The sequence below is a fragment of the Anomaloglossus baeobatrachus genome, chromosome 7 (genome assembly GCF_048569485.1).
Source record: "Anomaloglossus baeobatrachus isolate aAnoBae1 chromosome 7, aAnoBae1.hap1, whole genome shotgun sequence".
Lineage (NCBI taxonomy): Eukaryota > Metazoa > Chordata > Amphibia > Anura > Aromobatidae > Anomaloglossus > Anomaloglossus baeobatrachus.
In genome coordinates, this window is record NC_134359.1 from 56,955,032 (window position 1) to 56,980,087 (window position 25,056).

Here is a 25,056-nt window from a genome sequence, read left to right on the forward strand (position 1 = left end):
ATAACAATATACATTATCCACCGAGACATATGCAAAGAAATAGTGCTCTGCTGACGCATTTATTGCAACCATAAGGAAAAATAAATTGAAAAATCTAATCACCAAACAAAAAAAATAATAATAAAAAAATATATATTTTATATATAAATAATATATATATATATATATATATATATATATATATATATATATAAAAAATATAATATATAAAATATAATTATATATATATATATATATATATATATATATATATATATATATATATATACTAGAAGGTGGCCCGATTCTACGCATCGGGTATTCTAGAATTTACGTATTGTGTAGTTAATGTATGATTTTTGTTATATATATATAGATGTTGTTGTGTGTAGTTACCAAGTGTTTGTGTAGGGCGCTGTACATGTTCTGGGTGTTGTCTGGGTGTGGCGGGGGGTGAGAGCGGTGTTGTATGTGTGTTGCGTTGTTTGTGGAGCGCTGTGTGTCTGTAGCGTTGTGTGTGTGTGTGTTGCGCAGTTTGTGTGGGTGTGGTGTGTTTAGGGGGGAGGTATGTTTTGTGCAATGTGTGTGTTGCGTGGTATATTTATGTATGCCGCGGTGTTTGTGTGTTGGGTGTTGTGTGTGTGCAGCGTTGTCTGTGTGTGTGGGTGTCTGTGTAGGGCGGTGTTTGTGGTTCCCAGTGTGTGTGTGGTGTGTTGTGTGTGTGTGTGTTGGGGGGGGGGTGTGCACCTCCCATCGTGCTCCATCCCCCATGCTGCGCACCCCCCATCGTTCTCCATCCGCCATGCTGCGCACCCCCCATCGTGCTCCATCCGCCATGCTGCGCACTCCCAAACGTGCTCCATCCCCCATGCTGCGCACTCCCCATCGTGCTCCATCCCCCATGCTGCGCACCCCCCATCGTGCTCCATCCCCCATGCTGCACCAGCATCAGCCTCTCTGCCCCCAGCATCAGCCTCTCTCCTCCCAGCATCAGCCTCTCTCCTCCCAGCATCAGCCTCTCTCCTCCCAGCATCAGCCTCTCTCCTCCCAGCATCAGCCTCTTTCCTCCCAGCCTCAGCCTCCCCCAGCATCAGCCTCTCTTCTCTCAGCCTCCCCCCTCCCAGCCTCCCCCAGCATCAGCCTCTCTCCTCCCAGCCTTCCCCAGGATCAGCCTCTCTCCTCCCAGCCTCCCTCTTCCCAGCCTTCCCCAGCATCAGCCTCCACCTCCCAGCCTCCCTCAGCATCAGCCTCTCTCCTTCCAGCCTCCCCCAGCATCAGCCTCCCCCAGCATCAGCCTCTCTCCTTCCAGCCTCCCCCAGCATCAGCCTCCCCCAGCATCAGCCTCTCTCCTCCCAGCCTCCCTCCTCCCAACCTCCCCCAGCATCAGCCTCCCCCTCCCAGCCTCCCCCAGCATCAGCCTCTCTCCTTCCAGCCTCCCCCAGCATCAGCCTCCCCCAGCATCAGCCTCCGCCTCCCAGCCTCCCCCAGCATCAGCCTCTCTCCTCCCAGCCTCCCCCAGCATCAGCCTCTCTCCTCCCAGCCTCCTCCAGCATCAGCCTCTCTCCTCCCAGCCTCCCCCAGCATCAGCCTCTCTCCTCCCAGCCTCCTCCAGCATCAGCCTCTCTCCTCCCAGCCTCCCCCAGCATCAGCCTCTCTCCTCCCAGCCTCCCCCAGCATCAGCCTCCCCCAGCATCAGCCTCTCTCCTCCCAGCCTCCCCCAGCATCAGCCTCCCCCAGCATCAGCCTCCCCCAGCATCAGCCTCTCTCATCCCAGCCTCCCCCAGCATCAGCCTCCCCCAGCATCAGCCTCTCTCCTCCCAGCCTCCCCCAGCATCAGCCTCCCCCAGCATCAGCCTACACCCTCCCAGCCTCCCCCAACATCAGCCTTCCCCACCATCAGCCTCTCTCCTTCCAGCCTCCCCCAGCATCAGCCTCCCCCATCCCAGCCACGCCCAGCATCAGCCTCCCCCAGCATCAGCCTCCCCCAGCATCAGCCTCTCTTCTCCCAGCCTTCCCCAGGATCAGCCTCTCTCCTCCCAGCCTTCCCCAGGATCAGCCTCTCTCCTCCCAGCCTCCTCCAGCACGCCGTGCTCCTCTGCCGACACTCACAGATCCGATCGCATACACACACACACCCACCCGATCGCATACACTGACACCCACCCGATCACATACACTCACACCCACCCGATCGCATACACTCACACCCACCCGATCGCATACACTCACACCCACCCGATCGCATACACTCACACCCACCCGATCGCATACACTCACACCCACCCGATCGCATACACTCACACCCACCCGATCGCATACACTCACGCACACCCGATCGCATACACTCACGCACACCCGATCGCATACACTCACGCACACCCGATCGCATACACTCACGCACACCCGATCGCATACACTCACGCACACCCGATCGCATACACTCACGCACACACACATTGACGATATTGCACATACGCGCTCATACTCACAACATCCGGAGATACCACATGCTTCTGGCCATGTGATCCTCCGGCAGGTCCTGGAAGCTCACAGCACAGTATCGCGGCCGAGAAGCAAGCGATATCTCCGGATGCTGTGAGTGTGTGGATGCGATCTGATGTGTGTGTGAGGTGTGTGTGAGAGTGAGTGTGATCTGATGTGTGTGTGTGTGTGTGTCTGTTATGTGTGTGCGTGTGGATGTTCTGCCGCTGCAGGACCTTGATGCACTGGTAACTATGCTACTATGGTTACCAGCGCATCACGTCCCCCACTCGCACAAGAGCCCACACCAGCATACGGCGGCAAACCCCAGCAATGCGAGGGTTTGTGTCGGCTGGGTTGGCGGAGTATGCTGGTGTGGGCTCCCGGGGGTACAGTACTCACCTGGTAGTCGTGTCTCCGTGTCAGTTCGGAGGATGCGTGCGGGGGGCGGGGCCAGAGCGAGCGTGCATTGCGTGAGGGGGGCGTGGCGTGGCCGAGTTGCCAATACGTGCAGGGTGCCGGGGCGAGAGGCCAATCCGTGTGGGGGGCGGAGCCTGTGCGAGCGGCCGGCCAATAAGTGTGGGGGGAGCCAGGGCGAGCGACCAATCCGTGCGGGGGGGCGGGGCCATGGCAAGGCCAGTGGCCAATCCGCTTTGTGTCACCGTAAGGACACAATTTTGGAGCAAGACAGACAGACAGAATAAGGCAATTATATATATAGATAAAATATTTATATATATATAAATATAAAATATAATATATAAAATATTATATATATATATATATATATATATATATATATATATATATAGATAGATAGATAGATAGATAGATAGATAGAATGCCACAAGCAAATGCAGTGGCTCTTATACAGAGTTTACACAGTATCATTATTTTCACGGTCAAGAGCATAAAGCCAAAAAGACCCCCGAACGTCTGCAAATTGTGGTGGCACTAGCAGAACATCTGATAATTACAGGAGTGTTCCCACTTTCAACTGATGACCAATGTCATGGAAAGAAAATTATAAAGCAGGTTTAATTTTAATAAAATTAAAGAGCTAATCCGGGGGGCGTGGCCAGCAGGCAGCATGAGCGGTCGCATCTGAGAGCAGCTCCGCAGTCCAAAGCTGATATACGTTATTAATCCTGCCGAAATTGGTGCCTAAATACACCTCTGGATTACCTGTGGTGCGGTGAGCATTTGGATCGGTACCATGAGCAGAGGTCGCAGCGCAGCAGCGGCTGAGAAGCTGAAGAAGTTTGCCCGGGACCCCCAGCAAGATGGCGCCGGCAAGCAGGCAGAGCGGGAATCCAGCGAGGCGGAGGAGGAGGAGAGCATGGAGGCCGGATCCAAGGAATCGCAGGAGCTAACCTTACAGCAGGTTACGTCGCAGTTACTTGCAGCGATCCAGGATTCAAAGGTGTCGCTGACGGGTAAAATTGAGGAGGTTAAGATCGATGTGGGTCTCCTCCGGCTGGACTTGCAAAACCTGAGAGAGCGGGTAAAGGAGACCGAGCAGCGGATCTCCACGCTGGAAGACGACGCAAGAGCGACGCCGGGCAGACTGTCCTCTCTGGAAAGCGCGGCAAACAACTGGGCGCAGAGGGCTGATGACCTGGAAAATCACCTGCGTCGCAATAATTTGAGAATTCTGGGGATGCCGGAGAGGGCAGAAGGGAGCGACCCATGTAAGTTCATGGAAAAGTGGCTCTCCGAAACTTTCCCTGATGCGACGCTGTCAGCGGCATTCGCGATAGAAAGAGCTCACCGGGTACCGGCCAGGCCTCCTCCTCCGGGAGCGCAGCCTAGACCTCTCCTGGCCCGACTGTTGAGCAGCAGGGATAGAGATGCGATCCTTGGTGCGGCGCTGCGCAAGGGCCCGATCCTACACAACAACGCCACCATATTGATCTTCCCTGATTTCTCTGCGTCGCTCCAGAAAACGAGGGCTTCTTTCATTCAGGTGAAGAAACGTCTTAGAGAGCATCAAATTGCTTACTCCATGATCTTCCCAGCCCGTCATAGAGTGGTTCATCAAGAGCGATCCCTGTTCTTTACTTCTCCTGCGGAAGCGGATGACTGGATCAACACATTGAAGAGGAAACGCTGATGCGTCACGGTCTTGGGCGCTGCCTGACGGGTCGCGGTTGTGATAGCGTCGCGGTTCTGATTCATTTATTTCATTCTCTATGGAGCAAGGTCGGTGATGCGACTCCAATCCTTGGGACGTTGTGTTTGAAATCACTGTTGAGATCGCTTCAGGATCATCCTATGCAGGTACTCGGCGTCCCTCGATTCTGAAGGCGCGAAAGATTCTTGTTTGTTTCATCCCTCCTGGCATGTGAGTGGAGCGGGACCGCAATTGCGTTCGCGTCCTGATCCTGATCTTATGGTCCCTGTCGGTTGAGATGCTAGTGATCTCATCTGGAGGCGCTGGTGCGCCTGCGGCCTTCCTGGAGGCATGAGAGTTTCCGGATGTGTCCATTATTGGTTTCCCAATGAACCGGCTTCCGGGTTTGGGCCTCGTCGAAGGCGGGTGGCCTGGGGCCGCGCCTGCGTATGGGGCGGCTGCTGCGCTCTCCGGGATCTTTGCTTAACCCAGCCTGTGCTCCGGATTACTCGTCGCTGATGGGACCGGACCTAGGTGACGCCAGACGGGACATGGGTCAGACCTCTGTTGCGACGCTCTGAACTCCTTCATGCGATCTTGTTTTATCCTATACCTTTTTGGATCCAAATTGGAACTCTACTTTGGGCTCGCAGTATTTGGCAACGCACTTCAGTTCATAATGTTGTATTTGCTCTATTAGTGCTATATTAAGTTCTGAGGTTACTATATGTCATAATATTCTACAGTCTAAGATTTCCTGCCAATCCTTCTTCTATCTTCTTTACACTTCCACCTCTTCTCCCCCTCTAACCCCCTATCAGCTTATTCCTCATCCCTCTTCACCTCGCCCCCTTACTTCTTCATTGTTCTTCTCTCCTCTCCCATCAGTCCCCCACTTTTTCTCCCTCTCATATCTCTATACTCCTTCTCTTGTCCCCGCTTTATCTTCTATTCTAATCTCTCCCCTTTCTCTTCCTCTCTTCTACCTTATTTCTCTTTCCCCCTTCTTACCATCTCTTCCCCCCCCTCCCCCTCCCTTCCCCCCCTTCCTTTTTTTTTTTCTTTTCTTCTTCCCTTCTTCTCTCTCCTTCTCTCTCTCTCATTTCCTTCCCATCTATTCTTGGTCCCCTCACTTATGCACGATTAAAGGCTAAGTTGCAGGGTAATTCATTTATTGGACTGCAGGAGAAGCTCAAGTCCTTGTTTGAGGACACCCCCATACCAAGTACACCATCCAGCCACGTTGGTTCACCCTAGTCGTTGCTAGGGACACTCTCTCCTGGTCACACTACTGGACCAGTTCTTGTCGATTGTGTGTGCGCAACCGACATCTTGTATTTAAGGGTACGTTTACCCAAGTTCTACTGTAGGTTAAGTTTTTGATATTCTTCTAGCAATTCAGCAAGTGGCATCTCTCAATGGCTTTAAGCGTGATGACATGGAATGTTAGGGGACTGGGCACATCCAGGAAACGGGCGGCAGTATTTGCTCGTATCAAAAGATCCAAAGCTCAGATTGTATGTTTACAAGAGACCCATTTATTGTTGGACACCACTAGAGTGCTTAAGAAGCCTTGGGTTCAATGGTCAGCTCACTCTGTTCATTCCTCATATTCTAGGGGAGTATCGGTACTAGTCCACAAAGCTCTGCGGTGGGACCCGGGTAAAATTTTAAAGGACACTGATGGGAGGTATGTGTTTATCCAGGCTCATATCGATGGGGTCATGATAGTGGTCTTGGCCATATACATCCCCCCTGCAACGGGAATCTCGATTCTATATGAGGCGGCTAAGTTCGCCTCACAATTTCCGCAAGCCTTAGTGCTCTGCATGGGGGACTTCAATTTGATTAGTAACACGGGACTGGATAGATTCAGCACCCGTCAGGTCCCGATCTCCCCCACGATACAAACTAGATTGAGTATATTCTTACAGGAAGTGGGATGGTACGATATGTGGCGGTTTTTTAACCCAGCACTGAGAGAATATACATGTTTTACTCCGGGGAAAAACTCATTATCTCGAATTGATTATATCTGTGGAAATGAAAGAGTCTGTGCCCATATACAATCGGTATGTCATTTGCCCAGATCAGTATCAGATCACTCTCCGGTATTTGTAGGCATTAAATGGGAAGGATGTAAATCTCATAAATTGTCAAGGAAAATTAACCCTTGGTGGCTGTCACTCTTTGGAGCCAATGACAGGATTCCTGATCAGCTTGGGGCATACACGGAAATGAACTCCGTGGAAGAGAATCACTCGGCTTATTGGGACGCGCTTAAGGCGTATCTGAGGGGATGCTGTCACTCCTCTATTTCCTATCTTAAGAAACAGGCGGCCATAGAGGAGGAGGAATTGGCCACCCAAAATAGAGTGCTTGAACATAGATTCACCTCAGACCCCTCTGAGGAAAACAGATCTCATTGGCTTCAGGCTGGGAGGAAATATCTCTTGTATTTGCAAGACAAGGCTAAGAGACATGTATTCTTCACGAGCCAGAGGTACTTTGAGCAAGGGAACCAGTCCAGTAGCTTACTGGCGTTCCTGGTGCGTCAATCCAATAGCTCACCTGCTGTCCTTAAGATTAGAGACCCCCGTGGAGGAACAGTTACTTCCGTCAATGGTATAATGAAGGTATTCTTGGACTTCTATAGGAACCTGTATGAGTCCAGGCTGACCGTGTCAAGGGAGGAGATTGCTGAGTACTTACGAGATCTGGAGTTTCCCAGGTTGACTTTGGCTCAGAGATCGGCCTTGGATGAGCCCATTAGTATGGAAGAGATGGTGGAGGCGATGAAGACCCTCAATAAGGGTAAGGCGTCTGGGCCAGACGGACTCCCGATTGAGATCTTTGACAAATATCAGGGGGAGCTGGCCCTAGCCCTCCTGGAAACGGTTGAAGCCTCGTTCAGCAAGGGACGGTTGCCTGATTCCTTCTATGAGGCAACCATTGTCCTGCTATTAAAACCAGATAAGGACCCATTGGATTGTGGCTCGTACAGACCGATCTCTTTGTTGAACTCCGATTACAAAATTCTCACCAAAATTCTAGCAAATAGACTCAAAAAAGTGGTCTCCTCTATAGTACATGAGGATCAGTCAGGATTCATCCCGGGTAGGAGTACCTCGGATAATCTGAGGAGAGCGCAGGTGGTCTTACAGATGGGCACCAAGTTAGAGGAGGTTTGGGCTCTGGTCTCCCTGGATGCAGCCAAAGCCTTCGACTCTATAGAATGGCCATACCTGCTGGAGGTGCTGCGGGCATTTGGTTTCGGCAACAAATTTATCAGATGGATTGAGATCATATACAAAGCTCCATCTGCTAATATTCAGGTGGGCGGTGGTGTGTCGGAAACTTTCCCTTTGGGGAGGGGAACCAGATAGGGATGTCCCCTATCCCCTCTCCTGTTCGCTCTAGCCATGGAACCGCTGGCGGTGCGCATTCGGGCGGACCCAGTCTACCGGGGGGTGAGACATAGTAAGGGAGATGAACGTTTATCTTTGTACGCAGACGATTTGTTACTGTTTGCATCTGATCCGGATTCCTCCATTCCCAGAGCCGTGCAATTGATTGATCGATTTGGGGAGTTCTCAGGTCTGTCAATAAACTGGTCAAAATCGTACCTCCTCTTTCTGTCTCGGAACAGAGAGGATCTGGTGTACGATCACATATGCAGGGTTCCGGTGGTGGATCATTTCAAATATCTCGGAATTATACTGGCTGGAAGCCCTGCGGAGATGATAGCGAGAAATATAGCCCCCTTACTATCGTACTTCGGGGAGAAATTTAATAGATGGAGCCAACTCCCACTGTCAGTGGCGGGAAGGATTAACCTCCTTAAAATGATAGTGCAACCAAAGTGTCTCTATATTACCCAGCATGTATTCGTGCAGATTCCTCGCTCTTTCTTCCGGTCCCTGGAATCTCTAATGATTACCTTTGTCTGGGGCTCGTCCAGATCAAGGGTCCAATTGGCCAAATTACAAAGACCCAAGGATATGGGGGGTATGGCCCTTCCTGATCTTTATATTTACTATCTGGCCGGACAATTGAAATATTTGGGTCCATGGACACTTCCCCGAGTTGGGGGTTCTCCGGAGGGGCTCCTGGCAGAGTTCACAGGTGTGGATCTCCTGTGGCCGTTACTGACGGATCACAGGAGGGCCCCTGAGGGTCGTGTCCTCCCGATACACAAATTGGGGGCCAGGATCTGGAAGGAGGCTAAAGCCGTATTTGGATTTTATGATGTACCAACTGAGACGCCCTTATGGGATAACTTGGACCTTCCACATTTTTGTGGGTTGCCGGGGTTTGGTGAATGGAGGAATCGCGGAATAATCTCCCTGGGATCACTGCTCCGGGATGGTGAACTCCGCCCCTTTGCACAACTGCGGACAGAATTCGACTTGCCGGAATCTCATGGGTTTCAGTATCTCCAGATTAGGCACGCCTTTCGAGCTCAGTTCTCTGGTCGTGGGGTTAGATTCTCTTCCTTCCCAGTCATTGGAATTATTAGATCACAGGGCCCTGGTGGTCTTATATCTAAACTATACTCCTCCCTCATTCGGGCCAAGGCCATGAATAATCCTCTTTCTGTCCGTGAGAGGTGGAGTGCCAGGATCCCTGAAATTGATGATGTAGTGTGGGACGACATTGTCGAATCCCACACATTGGTCTCTCCTGCTGTCAACAATAGACTGATCCAATTATATATAATACACCAAAGTTATATTACTCCCCAGAGATTGAACAAAATGAAAAAGCTGAACTATTCGGTGGGGATGGGCTGTCCGAGATGCGGGAGAGACGGTGCTGATTTCTGGCACATGATATGGGATTGCCGAGTCATTCTCTCCTATTGGAGTGAGATTGTAATGACTCTTTCCGCCATATTTCAAAAAGTGGTTGCTATGTGCCCAGTCCTGTGTCTATTTGGGGTGGTAGATGTACGCCCCTGGTCCCAAGATGAGAATCTATTAATAAAGAAGGTCCTTTTTCTGGCCCGGAAGGGCATTATACTAAATTGGATGAGCACTCATTCCCCAACTAGAGCCTCTTGGATTGCATTGGTAAATGCAATAATCCCGTCAGAACAATTTGTTTACAAGACAAGAGGCTCTTTAACTAAATTTGACAAAATCTGGGGTAGATGGACGAGGTCGCCCTTGACTGGTGGATCTCCTGGTTCTCTTGCTGATAACCTACAATCGGTATTATCGCAATAATAGCCAGTAGTGCCCCGGTAGGCAGAAAGGAGACACATGTGATTCGTGATACACTATATTAGGGATACCACGAGTTCCCCGAAGCTTGGGTTGCAATCTCCTTGACGATATGGGTTCTCTTGCCTTAAGTTGGATGTGTCTCGCGAGCTAACACCTTTACTATGTTTGATGCTCTTTGGATATGCTGAAATAATGGACGCTGATTTGATTGTTGTTATTTTATTATCCTGATGACCAACCAGTTTACATGTACACTGTCTCACTGAACAATTTGCTGATTTATTCTTTTATGTAATGTTTTACTTAACTTTCAATAAAACGAGTTTAAAAAAAAAAAAAAAAAAAAAAGAGCTAATCCAGTTCACTGTTGCGTATATATGTTGTGATCTGGACCACAGACAGCGTATTCGCCTGTATGCCACAGATCAGAGGAAGAGAGAAGGTAGTCCAGCTTCACAGAAAACAAGTCTTCTTTTATTAGGTGTGCATACAAACTGGTGACAAGTTATAGGGGAACATTACGCGTTTCTCGTAGATGATTGAGAGTGCTTAAAGCACCAGAAACACGTAGATGTTCCCATGTAACTTGTCACCAGTTTGTATGCACACCTAATAAAAGACTTGTTTTCCGTGAAGGTGGACTACCTTCTTACTTGCCTAAATTTTGATGCACTTAATCCTTTATTTTCACAAGAAACATCCCTCTCCTCACTGAGAGCACATGCACGATTGTGAAGGCATGGGTGACAACTATCTAAAGGCTGAAGAATTTCTCTTTGTATGAAAAGGATAGGCCACGATCCTTTTGTTTTAAGGGAAGATAAGCTGCCGTCAGAGGTCTCTGGTTGCCACCTACTCTCTTCTCCACATAAAGAAAATCTGAATGCTCGGCCAAGCCAAGAGCATGTATATAAGGGACGGGGTCACAGCAGATAGCCTCTGGTTGAATAACGTTTTTGTCAATAGCTATCTAAGGTATATGGACATCTTTAAAGCGGTGGTCTTCTACTAAGACAACTCTTTCTGATTCCACATTTCCCACAGGTAAAAAAAAAAGTAAACTCTTATACTACCCTCCGTGGCCGGCGCAGTCCCAGGGCTCACATGACATTGTGACATCATGCGAGCCCTGCGTCCAATCAGCGCTGGCTTCTGCCTCCCGCCTTCGTACATTGGAGCAATCAACAGGAAGTTGGCGGCAGCTGCAGCGCTCACTTCCTGTTGATTAACTAGTTTGTCCGAAGGCAGGGAGACAGAGGCCAGCACTGATTGGACGCAGGACTCGCCTGATGTCACAACGTCATGTGAGCCCCAGCACAGCGTGAAATGCGCCGGCTGTGAATGAGAGTATGGTGCACAGCCCCTTTAAACCTTCACACATAGGTTTAAAATATGTTTTTCAAATTTAGTCCTGGTTAAAAATTCATAATTAATGGAACAAAAAGCTAAATATTTCTCTTCCAACTTCAGTTGTTTCCTTTGTACAAAACGTTTACCCCTTCAATAGTTGTGTGTTCAAGACACGCAAGCTTGGTATTATCTTGGGCTCACAAATTAAGGGACTGACTGGATCCTCATATATAGATAGGCATGTGTGATCTTATCCAGCCAAACTGCATTTTGGACCAGCTCTGCGATGAACTATAATGACTTTTCCATGAATCCAGGCTATTCTGAGCCTCCCTGAAGCTAAATTAATATGCCACGTTGAGTATTTCTTTGCCTCAGCCTCAGATAGAACGATCCTCGGCTGATCTTTCCTGCCAGTAAAACACAATGACATCATCTGGCTCGTGATGAGGGATCATTCTAGAAATTCTATAACAATGCACTAACTTGACAAGGTTTTGGAAAGCAAATCCATCTGTCCATTGTTCAGTAAAGGAGGCTCCGTGCCGGACGGTGGTGAAGTGTCCCAGCCGCAGTCTGTCCTGCATGCTCTTCTCCCTGCTGGCCAGCTTCTCCTGAGTGCTCTGTATGATACAAGCAGAATATCCACAGACGGTTACAGAATGCTCAGCAGTTAGAATATAACCCTATATACAGAATAAGGCATTTAATTATCAAATCAGGTACAAAATAAGTATATAATAATATTGGGTAGTTTATAAAGCAATATCAGTGTCCGGAATCTTCAGACGATGCTCCTGCGCAGATGAGAGAATTACCCAAGTTTGCTTCTCATCTGTGTATAGGGAAAAGCAATGACCCCAAAGACTTCCATTAGGGTATTACTTGTGCTTCTGTCGAAAGGAGCAAAGTTACAAATCTAATAAAAATGGACCCTATGCAACTTCCCAAAACTAGTCAGTGTCTGCACGCCTCTCCTCCTGGCTCCATCTGCTTTCTTCTCCTCGGCAGTATACATTCTCATCAGGAGCCATCACTTTTAGTTTTTAAGCTCGTAGCATGCCCTAAAGTTCTTCTGCTCTACTGCGGACAGAGCATAAAACATAACTGCGCATGCGCGAGCCAGCGATGTGCACCGGCGTGAGATTTCACCCAATAACCGGAGCCTGTGCAGACACATCGCCGGTTCACACATGCGCAGTTAAGTTTCAGGCAAAGGGCAGAGCAAAGTGCGCATGAGCACGCCAGTGATGTGTATGCGCAGGCGCAATATTTCCCCGTTATGTGGATGACGCAGGAGGCATCATCCAAGTCAATCAAAGGAAAAGGACAGCAATCAGGGTCGGAGAGGCAGAATAGAAGTAACAGCAAGGACGCCCAACGGACCGGACCGTCCAGATTTACATACAGCATGGAAGTATAAAAAAAATGGGGTCACTCAGAAATCCCCCGCGCTGGCTACCAGTACGTCACAATCGGGGGGTAACAAGTGGGGGTCACCCCTCCTTTATACCTCCCGACCGACAGAGCACGTGATGCGCTCTCTAGCGCCCCTCTTATAGTCAGGCCAATTATGGAATTGCCCGACAATAAGCAAGGAGGCCGCTATACTACTTATGCCGATTATTGAAGGGTCCCCAGTGAGAGTAGGGTATATATTCCCCCGTCCTCCGCGGGCGGAATATATAAAACCTCCCGGGATCTCACTGGCCTCCCCCTAATAATCCTTGGCACAACCTCGCTGCCACCAACCGATTTACGGTAACTATTAGCCGAACACACAGACGTGGGATTCAAGATCGAGATAACAGAACAGCCCAAGATTAATTATATAATTTAATCAGCCTAACGCCACACTAGAAACTACAATATATACAATAGGGAATCTACAGAATATACATATGTCAGAGTACAGTTACAGATAAAGCATGGTTTACAACAGGTATGCAATTCAATCAGTTACCTTGTGCGTCTGGCCACAGGGGGGCGCTGTAGACCAGGTTTCTAGGAACTCCCGCAGATGTTTCCTGCACGTGACCCCCAGCGAAAGAACACTGGAAAATGGCCGAAGTAGGGTTATCAACCTGGGCAAATCCAGGTCCCCTCCTACCTTCGTGACCTCAGAGGGAGCACTGCTCCACCCCTGGCTGGAGTTATGGACAAAATCCACAACATGGAATATGGCCATAACTTGGCCTGGGAGCGTCGTAGGCGGACGCCAATGCTCTCATTGTGACAGTTATGAATTTAGCTACAGAATGAGAGGTTTCATGACTTGTCTACTAGTTCCACATTGGCTGATATCACGCCTGGGGTATTTCCCAAGCTCCCGCTCCCATAAAAAAGGTGTGCCAGCATCGTCCGCATGCGAAAACACCATTTTTATGGTTGCCGTATTTATCGGAAATATGGCTTGCGAGATATGAACCATTTTTTACTGGAGTCGTTCTGTCTGGCTAGTTCCAGAGCCTTATAATGAGATACAACTCTTGTTACAGGGTGACGGCAGGGAGTCATCCTGTGTCCTTTGTTCCCACATCACCTAATTTCCATATCACAGGAGATGGCCATGGGATGGGTTGCTAAACAAGTTGTGTGAAGGAAAGGGGGGGTGACACCAGGAGAGGGCTTCCTGACATAACTTGAATATCATGATTTATCGTCATATCTCCGGATTTACCTCACACCTCCCCCCTTTTGAGGGCGCTAGGGGGCAGCACACTCCGGTGTTCCCCCGTGCGCCCGTCCGCGACCTCTCCTTGTCGGGACAGCCCGTCTGCGTTACCGTGGTCACGGCCCCTTTTGTGGCGAATGGTGAAGTTGTATTGCTGGAGCGCAAGGCTCCATCGCAACAGTCGCCCATTCGTCCCAGAGACGGTGTGCAACCAGCTGAGGGGGTTGTGGTCCGTCTCCACGATGAAGTGGCGCCCGTATAGATAGGGTTGCAGACGCTGCAGGGCCCACACTATGGCCAGGCACTCCTTCTCCATTGTGGAATAGGCCACTTCCCTCGGTAACAGCTTCCTGCTCAGGTACAAGACTGGGTGCTCTTGGCTCGCAGAGTCCACCTGGCTGAGCACCGCACCGAGGCCGAAGTCACTGGCGTCGGTCTGTACTACAAACGGCCGCGTGAAGTCGGCTGCCTGTAGCACGGGCGGGCTGGACAGGGCGTCCTTTAGGGCCCGGAAGGCTGTCTCGCAGTCCATTGTCCAATCGACTGCAGAGGGCAGCTTCTTCTTGGTGAGGTCCGTCAGGGGCTTTGCCAGGCTACTATAGCATGGAACAAACCTCCTATAGTACCCAGCGGTCCCCAAGAAGGACATCACCTGCTTCTTGGTCCTGGGGGTGGGCCAGGATGCGATGGCCTCCACTTTCTCAGGCTCGGGCTTCAGTGTTCCCCCGCCTACCCGGTGACCGAGGTACTGGACCTCGCTCATGGCCAGCTGACACTTGCCCGGCTTGATGGTCAAACCTGCCCGGTGGACCCGCCTGAGCACCTGTGCTAGATGCTCTAGGTGATCTTCCCAGGTGGGACTGAAGACGGCAATGTCATCCAGGTACGCGGCCGCGTACCCTTCAAGTCCCTTGAGCAGGGTGTTGACCATCCGCTGGAAAGTGGCAGGGGCATTCCTCATCCCGAATGGCATCACCGTGGACTCGTACAGTCCAAATGGGGTAATAAAGGCAGAGCGTTCCCTGGCCTTGCGAGTCAGGGGGATCTGCCAATATCCCCGGCTCAGGTCCATGATGGTCAGGTACTGAGCCCCGGCCAACTGATCGAGCAGGTCATCGATGCGTGGCATTGGGTACGCATCGGCGACCGTGACAGCATTGAGCCCCCTGTAGTCCACGCAGAACCGAGTGGTTCGGTCCTTCTTAGGGACGAGGACTACAGGCGAGGCCCAAGCGCTGTTGGATGCCTGGATCACCCCCAGCTTCAGCATCTCGTCAATCTCCTGGCGCATGTGTTGCTGCACCTCCAGGGAGACCCGATATGCTGAACGCCGGATCGGGGGATGATCCCCAGTGTCCACGTGATGGACAGCCAAGTCAGTCCTTCTAGAAGATCATGGTCGGTGTAACTTTGAAGATGATAAGAGGAGGACATGGAACAAGAAATTTTAAAAGACTTCCCTCTATCTGACAAGAGATGTCGTGGCTGTATTCCATCTCGACCCTACTGAGATTATACTTATCTTGGATTGATAAACACTCTAGAAACGTGGGAACGGATGCTACACTACAAGGATATGTTGGACATTAATATGCCGCCCGGGCCGCGGTGAAGACCCAGAGTGTTATTTTTCGCTACTTACTGTGTCTGTAGGGACCTATGGGGGACGGTATTTGTCCCACATGTATGCGGTAGACAGTGGGTTCCTTATGTGTCCCTATTCTGGTTTCATCTGATCCCATCTGGTCGCACTGTCCATATATATATTATATCTGTAAGTGAGTCTTATTTTTGACAATTCTCTCTGTCGATTTTACCTAGGTTAATTACATGAGATTTGACTAATTCTCTCTGTGTTCCTGGGTGATATCTTATACTCTATGCCTATGTAACACCTGCATGATGGTTTGATCAACATGCTGTCCCAATTTAGTATTTACATCCTATGGCATCTTTGGATATGCCATTATGGACATAAGTATGAGTTACCATTGATTGGTTTTCCTTTAGATTTCTGGTATAGAAGTTTTTTTAGATTAACGAGATATGATTCTATGCCTGGGTAATGACATTGTAGTCAACAAAATCTATGGGTATTTATGATACATTATATGTGGCACATGTGGACCAGGGCAGACATATATGGCTTTATTCAACTTCTGAGGATCTCTATATGCTTGTCCTATTAGATCCATTGAACATCGGATATCTTTCCTATACTCATGTAATTTCTGCATGGTAGTTCAATACACATGCTGCCTTAACTGAGCTTGTATACCCCATGGTAATTTTGGGAATGCCATTATGGGCATAAGTGTGAGGTACCACTGTGAGATCTCTAGTAACATAAGAATATTTCTATTGTAGACCAATCGGGTATGATCTCATGTCTAGGCATGGACATTGTAGCCAACGAATTCTATGGGCACCCATGACATATTATGCTTGGCATATGTAGACCGGGGCAGGCATATATGTCTATGTCTAACTCCTTATCTTTATATGCTGGTCCTAAGAGTTCCATCTAATATTTGATACCTTTTTCCTGTAAGAACTATAATATTGAAGGTACGCGTCACCATCTAATTTTTGATGAGCCCTTTGTGCCGGGTCCATCAAATTTATTTGTTATTTACACTGGATGCGTTATGTTCCTCAAAAATCCTGTAGCATCAATATGTGGCTTTATCCAGCTTTGCCTTATATGCTCTTCACTTTCTTTATGCCTATGGAAGATATTGTCTGTCGTCTGATGATTTGCTCCCTGTGGAGGACAATATAATCTTATATGTCGGCATCATCCAGTTCCAATCTATGGGCTATGGATGATGACATTTTTGTTTATCTATTTGTGGACACGCTGTTTGATTTTCTAACATGCGTTGCCGTCGTCGTACATGATTATAATCTCCTTAATAGATGAGCTTCTAGGTCTAAATTACCGTGTGTTCCTCTGACCAAATTCCCTTTCAAATAACAGTGAATTTGCTGGCGCCTAAAATGTTTCGTCTACAAAGGGGTTAATACGCCATCTTTCTTTACCCCTTCAACTGTATAGCGCATGCGCATAGTGGGGACTGGGTCATTGAGGGCACTATGATGTGCTTGTAATCGTAATTACAACAAAAAACCTCGGTCATGTACTTTGCGACAAGATAATAAGGAGAAGCGCCGCTCCTAAAACATATTATGTGTGTATGGAAGCGATATTTGATTTGCGCATGCGCAGTAAAGGACAGGGGAGGACGCTCTCCATGTCATGTGATCAAGCAAGATGGCGGCCGCCATCGGTGTTTCACCTCCAGCATACGAAATCGTGCAGCTGCTGGTAAGCACCAATTATACTTCTTTAAAAAGGACACACATGGCCATATTGTATCGCCTTCTTTCCCCTGAGGAAGCCACTGGGTACGTGGCGATACGCGTGGGGTGTCGACGCCAGGAACCCCCTTTTTTCGGTCACTCCTTAATCCACCCCACTAGCATGGTCGCTATATACTTTATGGGTTGATGGATGTGGGTCTGGCTTTGCACTCGCCTGTAGCCTGATCGCAGTCTGGTTGCGGTATTCTACTGCATTACATTTCTCTGGTGGCGTATAGCATCCTGGACCCTGGTTATCTGTGACAGCATAACACGGGTATATGTAATTGTTAGATAGAAACTTTACTGTCTTTATAAACATCTTACATCTAAACGGGCGCTTTTTAGCGTATCTGTGAGAAGATTTTGGGTTTACAGTATTATCACATACTGATAGGGATATATCCTGTTGTTGGAGCAAATTTTTGTTCCATATTATTTGGTATTCGTAGTGCAGGTGTCCTATATGTGTATGATACAAGTGTTTCTATGTCATAACCCGATCTGTGCTGTCATTTATTAGCTTTTTTACCTATGCAGATTATGCAAAAGCTCATTCTATGCTGGTAATCACGTATTATTGTAGATTATTATACTTACGCAAATTCCAGGTGGTTCTATATATTATTGTACTACTTGTGTCCACCAGTGCCGTAGAGCACATTTTTGTAAAACCAGATACGGGCCGTATATACTAACAATTGGAGTGTCCTTAATTGTATTATTGTGTATATGATTATGCAATCTGTTCCTGGCGGACATGTTATGCCTTTGGCTTTTTAAATGTTTTTAACTTGTGTCATTGTGTGTCTCAAAGCAACTTTTTGTGTGAAGACATGTGTTTTGTGCACGGGTTTTTTTGTCAATTTAATAAAATTTAATATTTATTGATTTATATTGTGGTGATCCCGTCTTTGGTATACTCTTTCTTCTTTTTCCCATGTAACTTCGTATACCAGGAGATCCCACTGGGTAGTGCCCTTCCTCTCCTCCTTTGTTTCCTCAATTGGTTGTCTATACAACCTTCTGGAAGGAGGCACACCCCAAATTTTTGGGTTACTTGGATTCTTTATATAGACTTGATAGTTATTCCCAATAGAATTTGTCTTTGTGCTAGACATTTTTTGCACAATTTGTAAAACCCAAGCTCCTTTCACATGGATTTGGCAGCTAGGGAGGTGGCTTGGTCAAACCAATCCTCTGATATATTTGGCACGTCTGAAAGCCCTGATTTTCTGGGGAGGCCAACAGGTCCCCAGGACGAAAATCAACAACTTATGCAGGACTTAATCAATCTGCATAAAAGGGTAGTAAAAGTATGGTGGAATATTAGGACCCTAGAGGAATATAAAAAACTCAAAATTACACCTAGAGGCCTGAGGGTACAAATATTCCCAGCTTGGGAGACGGACACCCAATTCAGAATCACTTGGGAGCAGGGCCTGCAGACGTGCTCATTTATTATCTTAGATATGTTAATTGATCATGACCGTGTGTTACTTACACAACTAAAAGAAGAAATTAATAATAAAGAGCACATTTTACGTCAGCAAGACCCGCAAACAGTGATAACCCCTTTTCATAATAAACTTAAGGTCATCCTCGACAATTTTGAAAAGGATGTTATTAAAGGAAAGAAGAGCAAATTTCAGAGAGACAAAAATGACTATGCCGAAAATAGAGCTTACAGGTGGTCCCATAGGGGTAATAAGCGTAGACCAGCCGGTAGAGAGATGGATGTCATCCCTGCAGCTTCTGAGCCCTCTTCGAGCGATTTTTTGTCTACCGACACCAGCGATCAGGAAGGCGTACCAGGAGGGGTCGCCGGAAAACCCAACGCCAAAAGGAGAAACAGGAGAATCCATCCCTGGCAATCGCCCCCTCAGAGGGAGACAAGGAGCCGGAGACGGAACTGGTAGAAGGTAATGGAAGTGATTTGCAAATAGTGAACCTGTCCCAGTATCAATTGTCTGATGTGGAAAGTAAGCTATTGGCCAGGGGGCTTTCTTTTTCACCCATGAATAAAATGGACAAGTTCACCATAATTAAAGATGTATATCTCTTTTGTAGGCAGCTCACTTTCAAGTACCTCTACAGCCACCCCGATTTGATGGACACATTGCCACCAGAGGATCGCCAGGTGTTCAATGACCTTCTGGATCTACTTGAGGAAGGTGAGAGAGACTCTGGGCAAAAAATACCGTTCACAAGGCGTCTCCTATCACAGGCCACTCCTTCCCTTGGCCTCTGTCCCGCTGTGGGTATTTTCTTCAATAAGTTCTGTAGGGATATTGATAAGTTGAAACCCGATAATAACAGGGGTAATAATCTCACAGCGGAGGATAGGCGGACCTTGTCCAAGCTAAGTAACAATCAAGAATTTATCATCAAGGAGGCGGACAAGGGGGGAAACGTGGTTCTGTGGCCAGTTGAGATGTATTTAAGAGAGGCTCTGAGACAACTCTCTAATACCGAGTGTTATATGGTGTTGCCTTCCGACCCCACCTGTGCCTTCAAAAAGAGACTAGACGGATTGCTCTCTATGGCCCATGAACATGGCATAATTTCCTTGAAGGAAAAGAACTTTCTAACAACTAAGTCCCCAGTTATACCCACCTTCTACATGTTGCCCAAAATTCATAAGGGTCGCCCAGAACCTCCGGGCAGACCAATAGTATCAGGGATTGGTGGATTATTTGAGAGGCCTTGCATATATCTGGATTTCTATCTTCAGCCCTTGGCGCAATCCTCACCATCTTATGTAAGAGACTCCACCCATTTAATTGAACAGCTCACTAATCTCAAAGTTCCATCGAATGTTTTGTTGGTAACACTGGATGTAGAAGCTTTGTACACCTCTATTGACCACGAGACAGGAGTACGAGCAGTATCGTATTATCTGGACCGCAGAACCACCGGTAATCGAAGACACGATTCTTTTGTTATAGATCTCCTTTACTTGGTATTGGATAAAAATTATTTTGTCTTCGACAGGAAATATTACCGGCAGACATCTGGGACCGCTATGGGGGCATGCTGTGCGCCACCCTATGCTAATATCTTTCTAGGGTGGTGGGAGGAGACACAGGTGTATACCCTGGAGCACTATAAAGCCCACGTAATACGGTGGTTCAGATATATAGACGACATCCTGTTTTTTTGGTCAGGGTCTCTGGAGGAATGTGAGAGTTTCATTGCCACATTGAATGACAATATTCTTAACATTCGGCTAACTTCCAGTATAGCCACGGAGACGGTGGAATTCTTGGACTTGCGGGTCTCTAAGGGGGTGGATGGAAATATCGCCACCACGCTATATCGTAAACCAACGGCCACTAATAGCCTTTTACATTACGACAGTTTTCACCCCATTCATGTTAAGAACGGGATACCTAAAGGTCAATTCATGAGGGTAAAAAGAAACTGTAGCGACAATTCTGATTTTGAAAAACACGCTCTTGATTTAACCAACAGATTTCGCACAAGGGGATATCCTAAGCGAGTGATCTCCGGGGCTCTACAGGCCTGCAGGACAATGACGAGACATACCCTGCTACAACCAAAAATACGAAACAAACGGACTACAGTGAGTATCATCACTCCCTTCCATAATCAATGGCAGGATCTGTATGGTTTGTTACAAGCAAATTGGGATATACTCCTGAGTGATAAAAAACTGACTCCCTTTATTGGAGATAAACCCAATTTAGTAGCACGACGGGCCCAAAACTTGAGAGGTATTCTCTCTAAGAGTCATTTCTCAAGACCAACACAGAGCTTGGGAACGGGCACGAGACTGAAAGGCACATTCCCCTGTGGGGCTTGTACAGTATGTCCGTATATGCTGGCCGGTGATTCCATCTCTTTACCAATCTTTCCTAGACAAATCACCTGTGGAGCTTATTATAACTGTCGCACGAAGAATGCCATCTACATCCTTGTTTGCGATTGTCCCAAAATTTACGTTGGAGAAACCACGCAGGAAGTGAGGAGGAGGATACAGCAACACTTTTCCAATATCAATACAGCGGAAGCTGACCGGAAGAAGGGTAAGGTGCTTACCTCAGTGGCCTCTCATTTTCTTATGCACCATAAAGGGCGGTATGCCACAGCAAAGGTGCTTATTGTGGATTCGATCAAACAGAACATCAGAGGTGGGAATGCTACTAAGGAGCTGCTCAAAAAAGAGTCAAGGTGGATCTATATGCTTAATAGTTTAGCCCCACATGGTCTTAATGAAGAGTTGCTGTATACGGGGTTTTATAATACCATCTGATGAATTTTTATTAAAGCCCGCTTGTCTCCACCTTCTTCTAGAAGATCATGGTCGGTGTAACTTTGAAGATGATAAGAGGAGGACATGGAACAAGAAATTTTAAAAGACTTCCCTCTATCTGACAAGAGATGTCGTGGCTGTATTCCATCTCGACCCTACTGAGATTATACTTATCTTGGATTGATAAACACTCTAGAAACGTGGGAACGGATGCTACACTACAAGGATATGTTGGACATTAATATGCCGCCCGGGCCGCGGTGAAGACCCAGAGTGTTATTTTTCGCTACTTACTGTGTCTGTAGGGACCTATGGGGGACGGTATTTGTCCCACATGTATGCGGTAGACAGTGGGTTCCTTATGTGTCCCTATTCTGGTTTCATCTGATCCCATCTGGTCGCACTGTCCATATATATATTATATCTGTAAGTGAGTCTTATTTTTGACAATTCTCTCTGTCGATTTTACCTAGGTTAATTACATGAGATTTGACTAATTCTCTCTGTGTTCCTGGGTGATATCTTATACTCTATGCCTATGTAACACCTGCATGATGGTTTGATCAACATGCTGTCCCAATTTAGTATTTACATCCTATGGCATCTTTGGATATGCCATTATGGACATAAGTATGAGTTACCATTGATTGGTTTTCCTTTAGATTTCTGGTATAGAAGTTTTTTTAGATTAACGAGATATGATTCTATGCCTGGGTAATGACATTGTAGTCAACAAAATCTATGGGTATTTATGATACATTATATGTGGCACATGTGGACCAGGGCAGACATATATGGCTTTATTCAACTTCTGAGGATCTCTATATGCTTGTCCTATTAGATCCATTGAACATCGGATATCTTTCCTATACTCATGTAATTTCTGCATGGTAGTTCAATACACATGCTGCCTTAACTGAGCTTGTATACCCCATGGTAATTTTGGGAATGCCATTATGGGCATAAGTGTGAGGTACCACTGTGAGATCTCTAGTAACATAAGAATATTTCTATTGTAGACCAATCGGGTATGATCTCATGTCTAGGCATGGACATTGTAGCTAACGAATTCTATGGGCACCCATGACATATTATGCTTGGCATATGTAGACCGGGGCAGGCATATATGTCTATGTCTAACTCCTTATCTTTATATGCTGGTCCTAAGAGTTCCATCTAATATTTGATACCTTTTTCCTGTAAGAACTATAATATTGAAGGTACGCGTCACCATCTAATTTTTGATGAGCCCTTTGTGCCGGGTCCATCAAATTTATTTGTTATTTACACTGGATGCGTTATGTTCCTCAAAAATCCTGTAGCATCAATATGTGGCTTTATCCAGCTTTGCCTTATATGCTCTTCACTTTCTTTATGCCTATGGAAGATATTGTCTGTCGTCTGATGATTTGCTCCCTGTGGAGGACAATATAATCTTATATGTCGGCATCATCCAGTTCCAATCTATGGGCTATGGATGATGACATTTTTGTTTATCTATTTGTGGACACGCTGTTTGATTTTCTAACATGCGTTGCCGTCGTCGTACATGATTATAATCTCCTTAATAGATGAGCTTCTAGGTCTAAATTACCGTGTGTTCCTCTGACCAAATTCCCTTTCAAATAACAGTGAATTTGCTGGCGCCTAAAATGTTTCGTCTACAAAGGGGTTAATACGCCATCTTTCTTTACCCCTTCAACTGTATAGCGCATGCGCATAGTGGGGACTGGGTCATTGAGGGCACTATGATGTGCTTGTAATCGTAATTACAACAAAAAACCTCGGTCATGTACTTTGCGACAAGATAATAAGGAGAAGCGCCGCTCCTAAAACATATTATGTGTGTATGGAAGCGATATTTGATTTGCGCATGCGCAGTAAAGGACAGGGGAGGACGCTCTCCATGTCATGTGATCAAGCAAGATGGCGGCCGCCATCGGTGTTTCACCTCCAGCATACGAAATCGTGCAGCTGCTGGTAAGCACCAATTATACTTCTTTAAAAAGGACACACATGGCCATATTGTATCGCCTTCTTTCCCCTGAGGAAGCCACTGGGTACGTGGCGATACGCGTGGGGTGTCGACGCCAGGAACCCCCTTTTTTCGGTCACTCCTTAATCCACCCCACTAGCATGGTCGCTATATACTTTATGGGTTGATGGATGTGGGTCTGGCTTTGCACTCGCCTGTAGCCTGATCGCAGTCTGGTTGCGGTATTCTACTGCATTACATTTCTCTGGTGGCGTATAGCATCCTGGACCCTGGTTATCTGTGACAGCATAACACGGGTATATGTAATTGTTAGATAGAAACTTTACTGTCTTTATAAACATCTTACATCTAAACGGGCGCTTTTTAGCGTATCTGTGAGAAGATTTTGGGTTTACAGTATTATCACATACTGATAGGGATATATCCTGTTGTTGGAGCAAATTTTTGTTCCATATTATTTGGTATTCGTAGTGCAGGTGTCCTATATGTGTATGATACAAGTGTTTCTATGTCATAACCCGATCTGTGCTGTCATTTATTAGCTTTTTTACCTATGCAGATTATGCAAAAGCTCATTCTATGCTGGTAATCACGTATTATTGTAGATTATTATACTTACGCAAATTCCAGGTGGTTCTATATATTATTGTACTACTTGTGTCCACCAGTGCCGTAGAGCACATTTTTGTAAAACCAGATACGGGCCGTATATACTAACAATTGGAGTGTCCTTAATTGTATTATTGTGTATATGATTATGCAATCTGTTCCTGGCGGACATGTTATGCCTTTGGCTTTTTAAATGTTTTTAACTTGTGTCATTGTGTGTCTCAAAGCAACTTTTTGTGTGAAGACATGTGTTTTGTGCACGGGTTTTTTTGTCAATTTAATAAAATTTAATATTTATTGATTTATATTGTGGTGATCCCGTCTTTGGTATACTCTTTCTTCTTTTTCCCATGTAACTTCGTATACCAGGAGATCCCACTGGGTAGTGCCCTTCCTCTCCTCCTTTGTGGCCCACAGCTGGGACCGTTGGTCCTCCAAGAGCTGGTGGCCAACCTCCACATCCTCAATGGATCCGCCTGCCCTAACCTGGGCTAGCATATCCAAGAGGGTTTCCGCTTCTCCCTCCTCGGGCAGGTTGCACACGGGGAGCGCACATGCCTCCCGCTCATGATGTGCCTTCATCATGTTCACATGGAAGGGCTTCCGCCTTCCACGGGCAGGGTCCAGGGTGACCAGGTACGTCACAGGGTTGAGCTGCTGGTACACGAGGTATGGGCCTTCCCAGGCTGCCTGAAGCTTGTCCTGTGGTACGGGGACCAGTACCCACACCTTTTGACCCACTTGGTAGGTCCTCTCACAAGCGTTCTGGTCGTACCAACGCTTCTGATCGGCCTGGGCTTGAGCCATATTGTCGTGTACCAGTTGCGTCAAGGCCTGCATTTTGTCCCGGAAGCGCATGACATACTCGATAACCGACACTCCAGGGGTGGCCAAATCCCCTTCCCAAGCCTCTTTCACCAGAGCCAGGGGGCCCCGCACACGTCGCCCGTACAGGAGCTCAAACGGTGAGAATCCTGTTGAGGCCTG

General features: G+C 47.3%; 1 protein-coding gene across 5 annotated transcripts in view; it reads right to left on the reverse strand.

Moving 5' to 3' along the window:
• Positions 1–25,056, reverse strand: part of TLK1 (tousled like kinase 1) — a 523,998-nt gene that overhangs the window by 28,491 nt on the left and 470,451 nt on the right. For all 5 annotated transcript variants that reach the window (XM_075317318.1, XM_075317317.1, XM_075317320.1 and 2 more), the window contains one exon: positions 11,638–11,774. In XM_075317318.1, the coding sequence (XP_075173433.1) occupies positions 11,638–11,774 (137 nt within the window). The remainder of the gene's footprint in view (positions 1–11,637; positions 11,775–25,056) is intronic.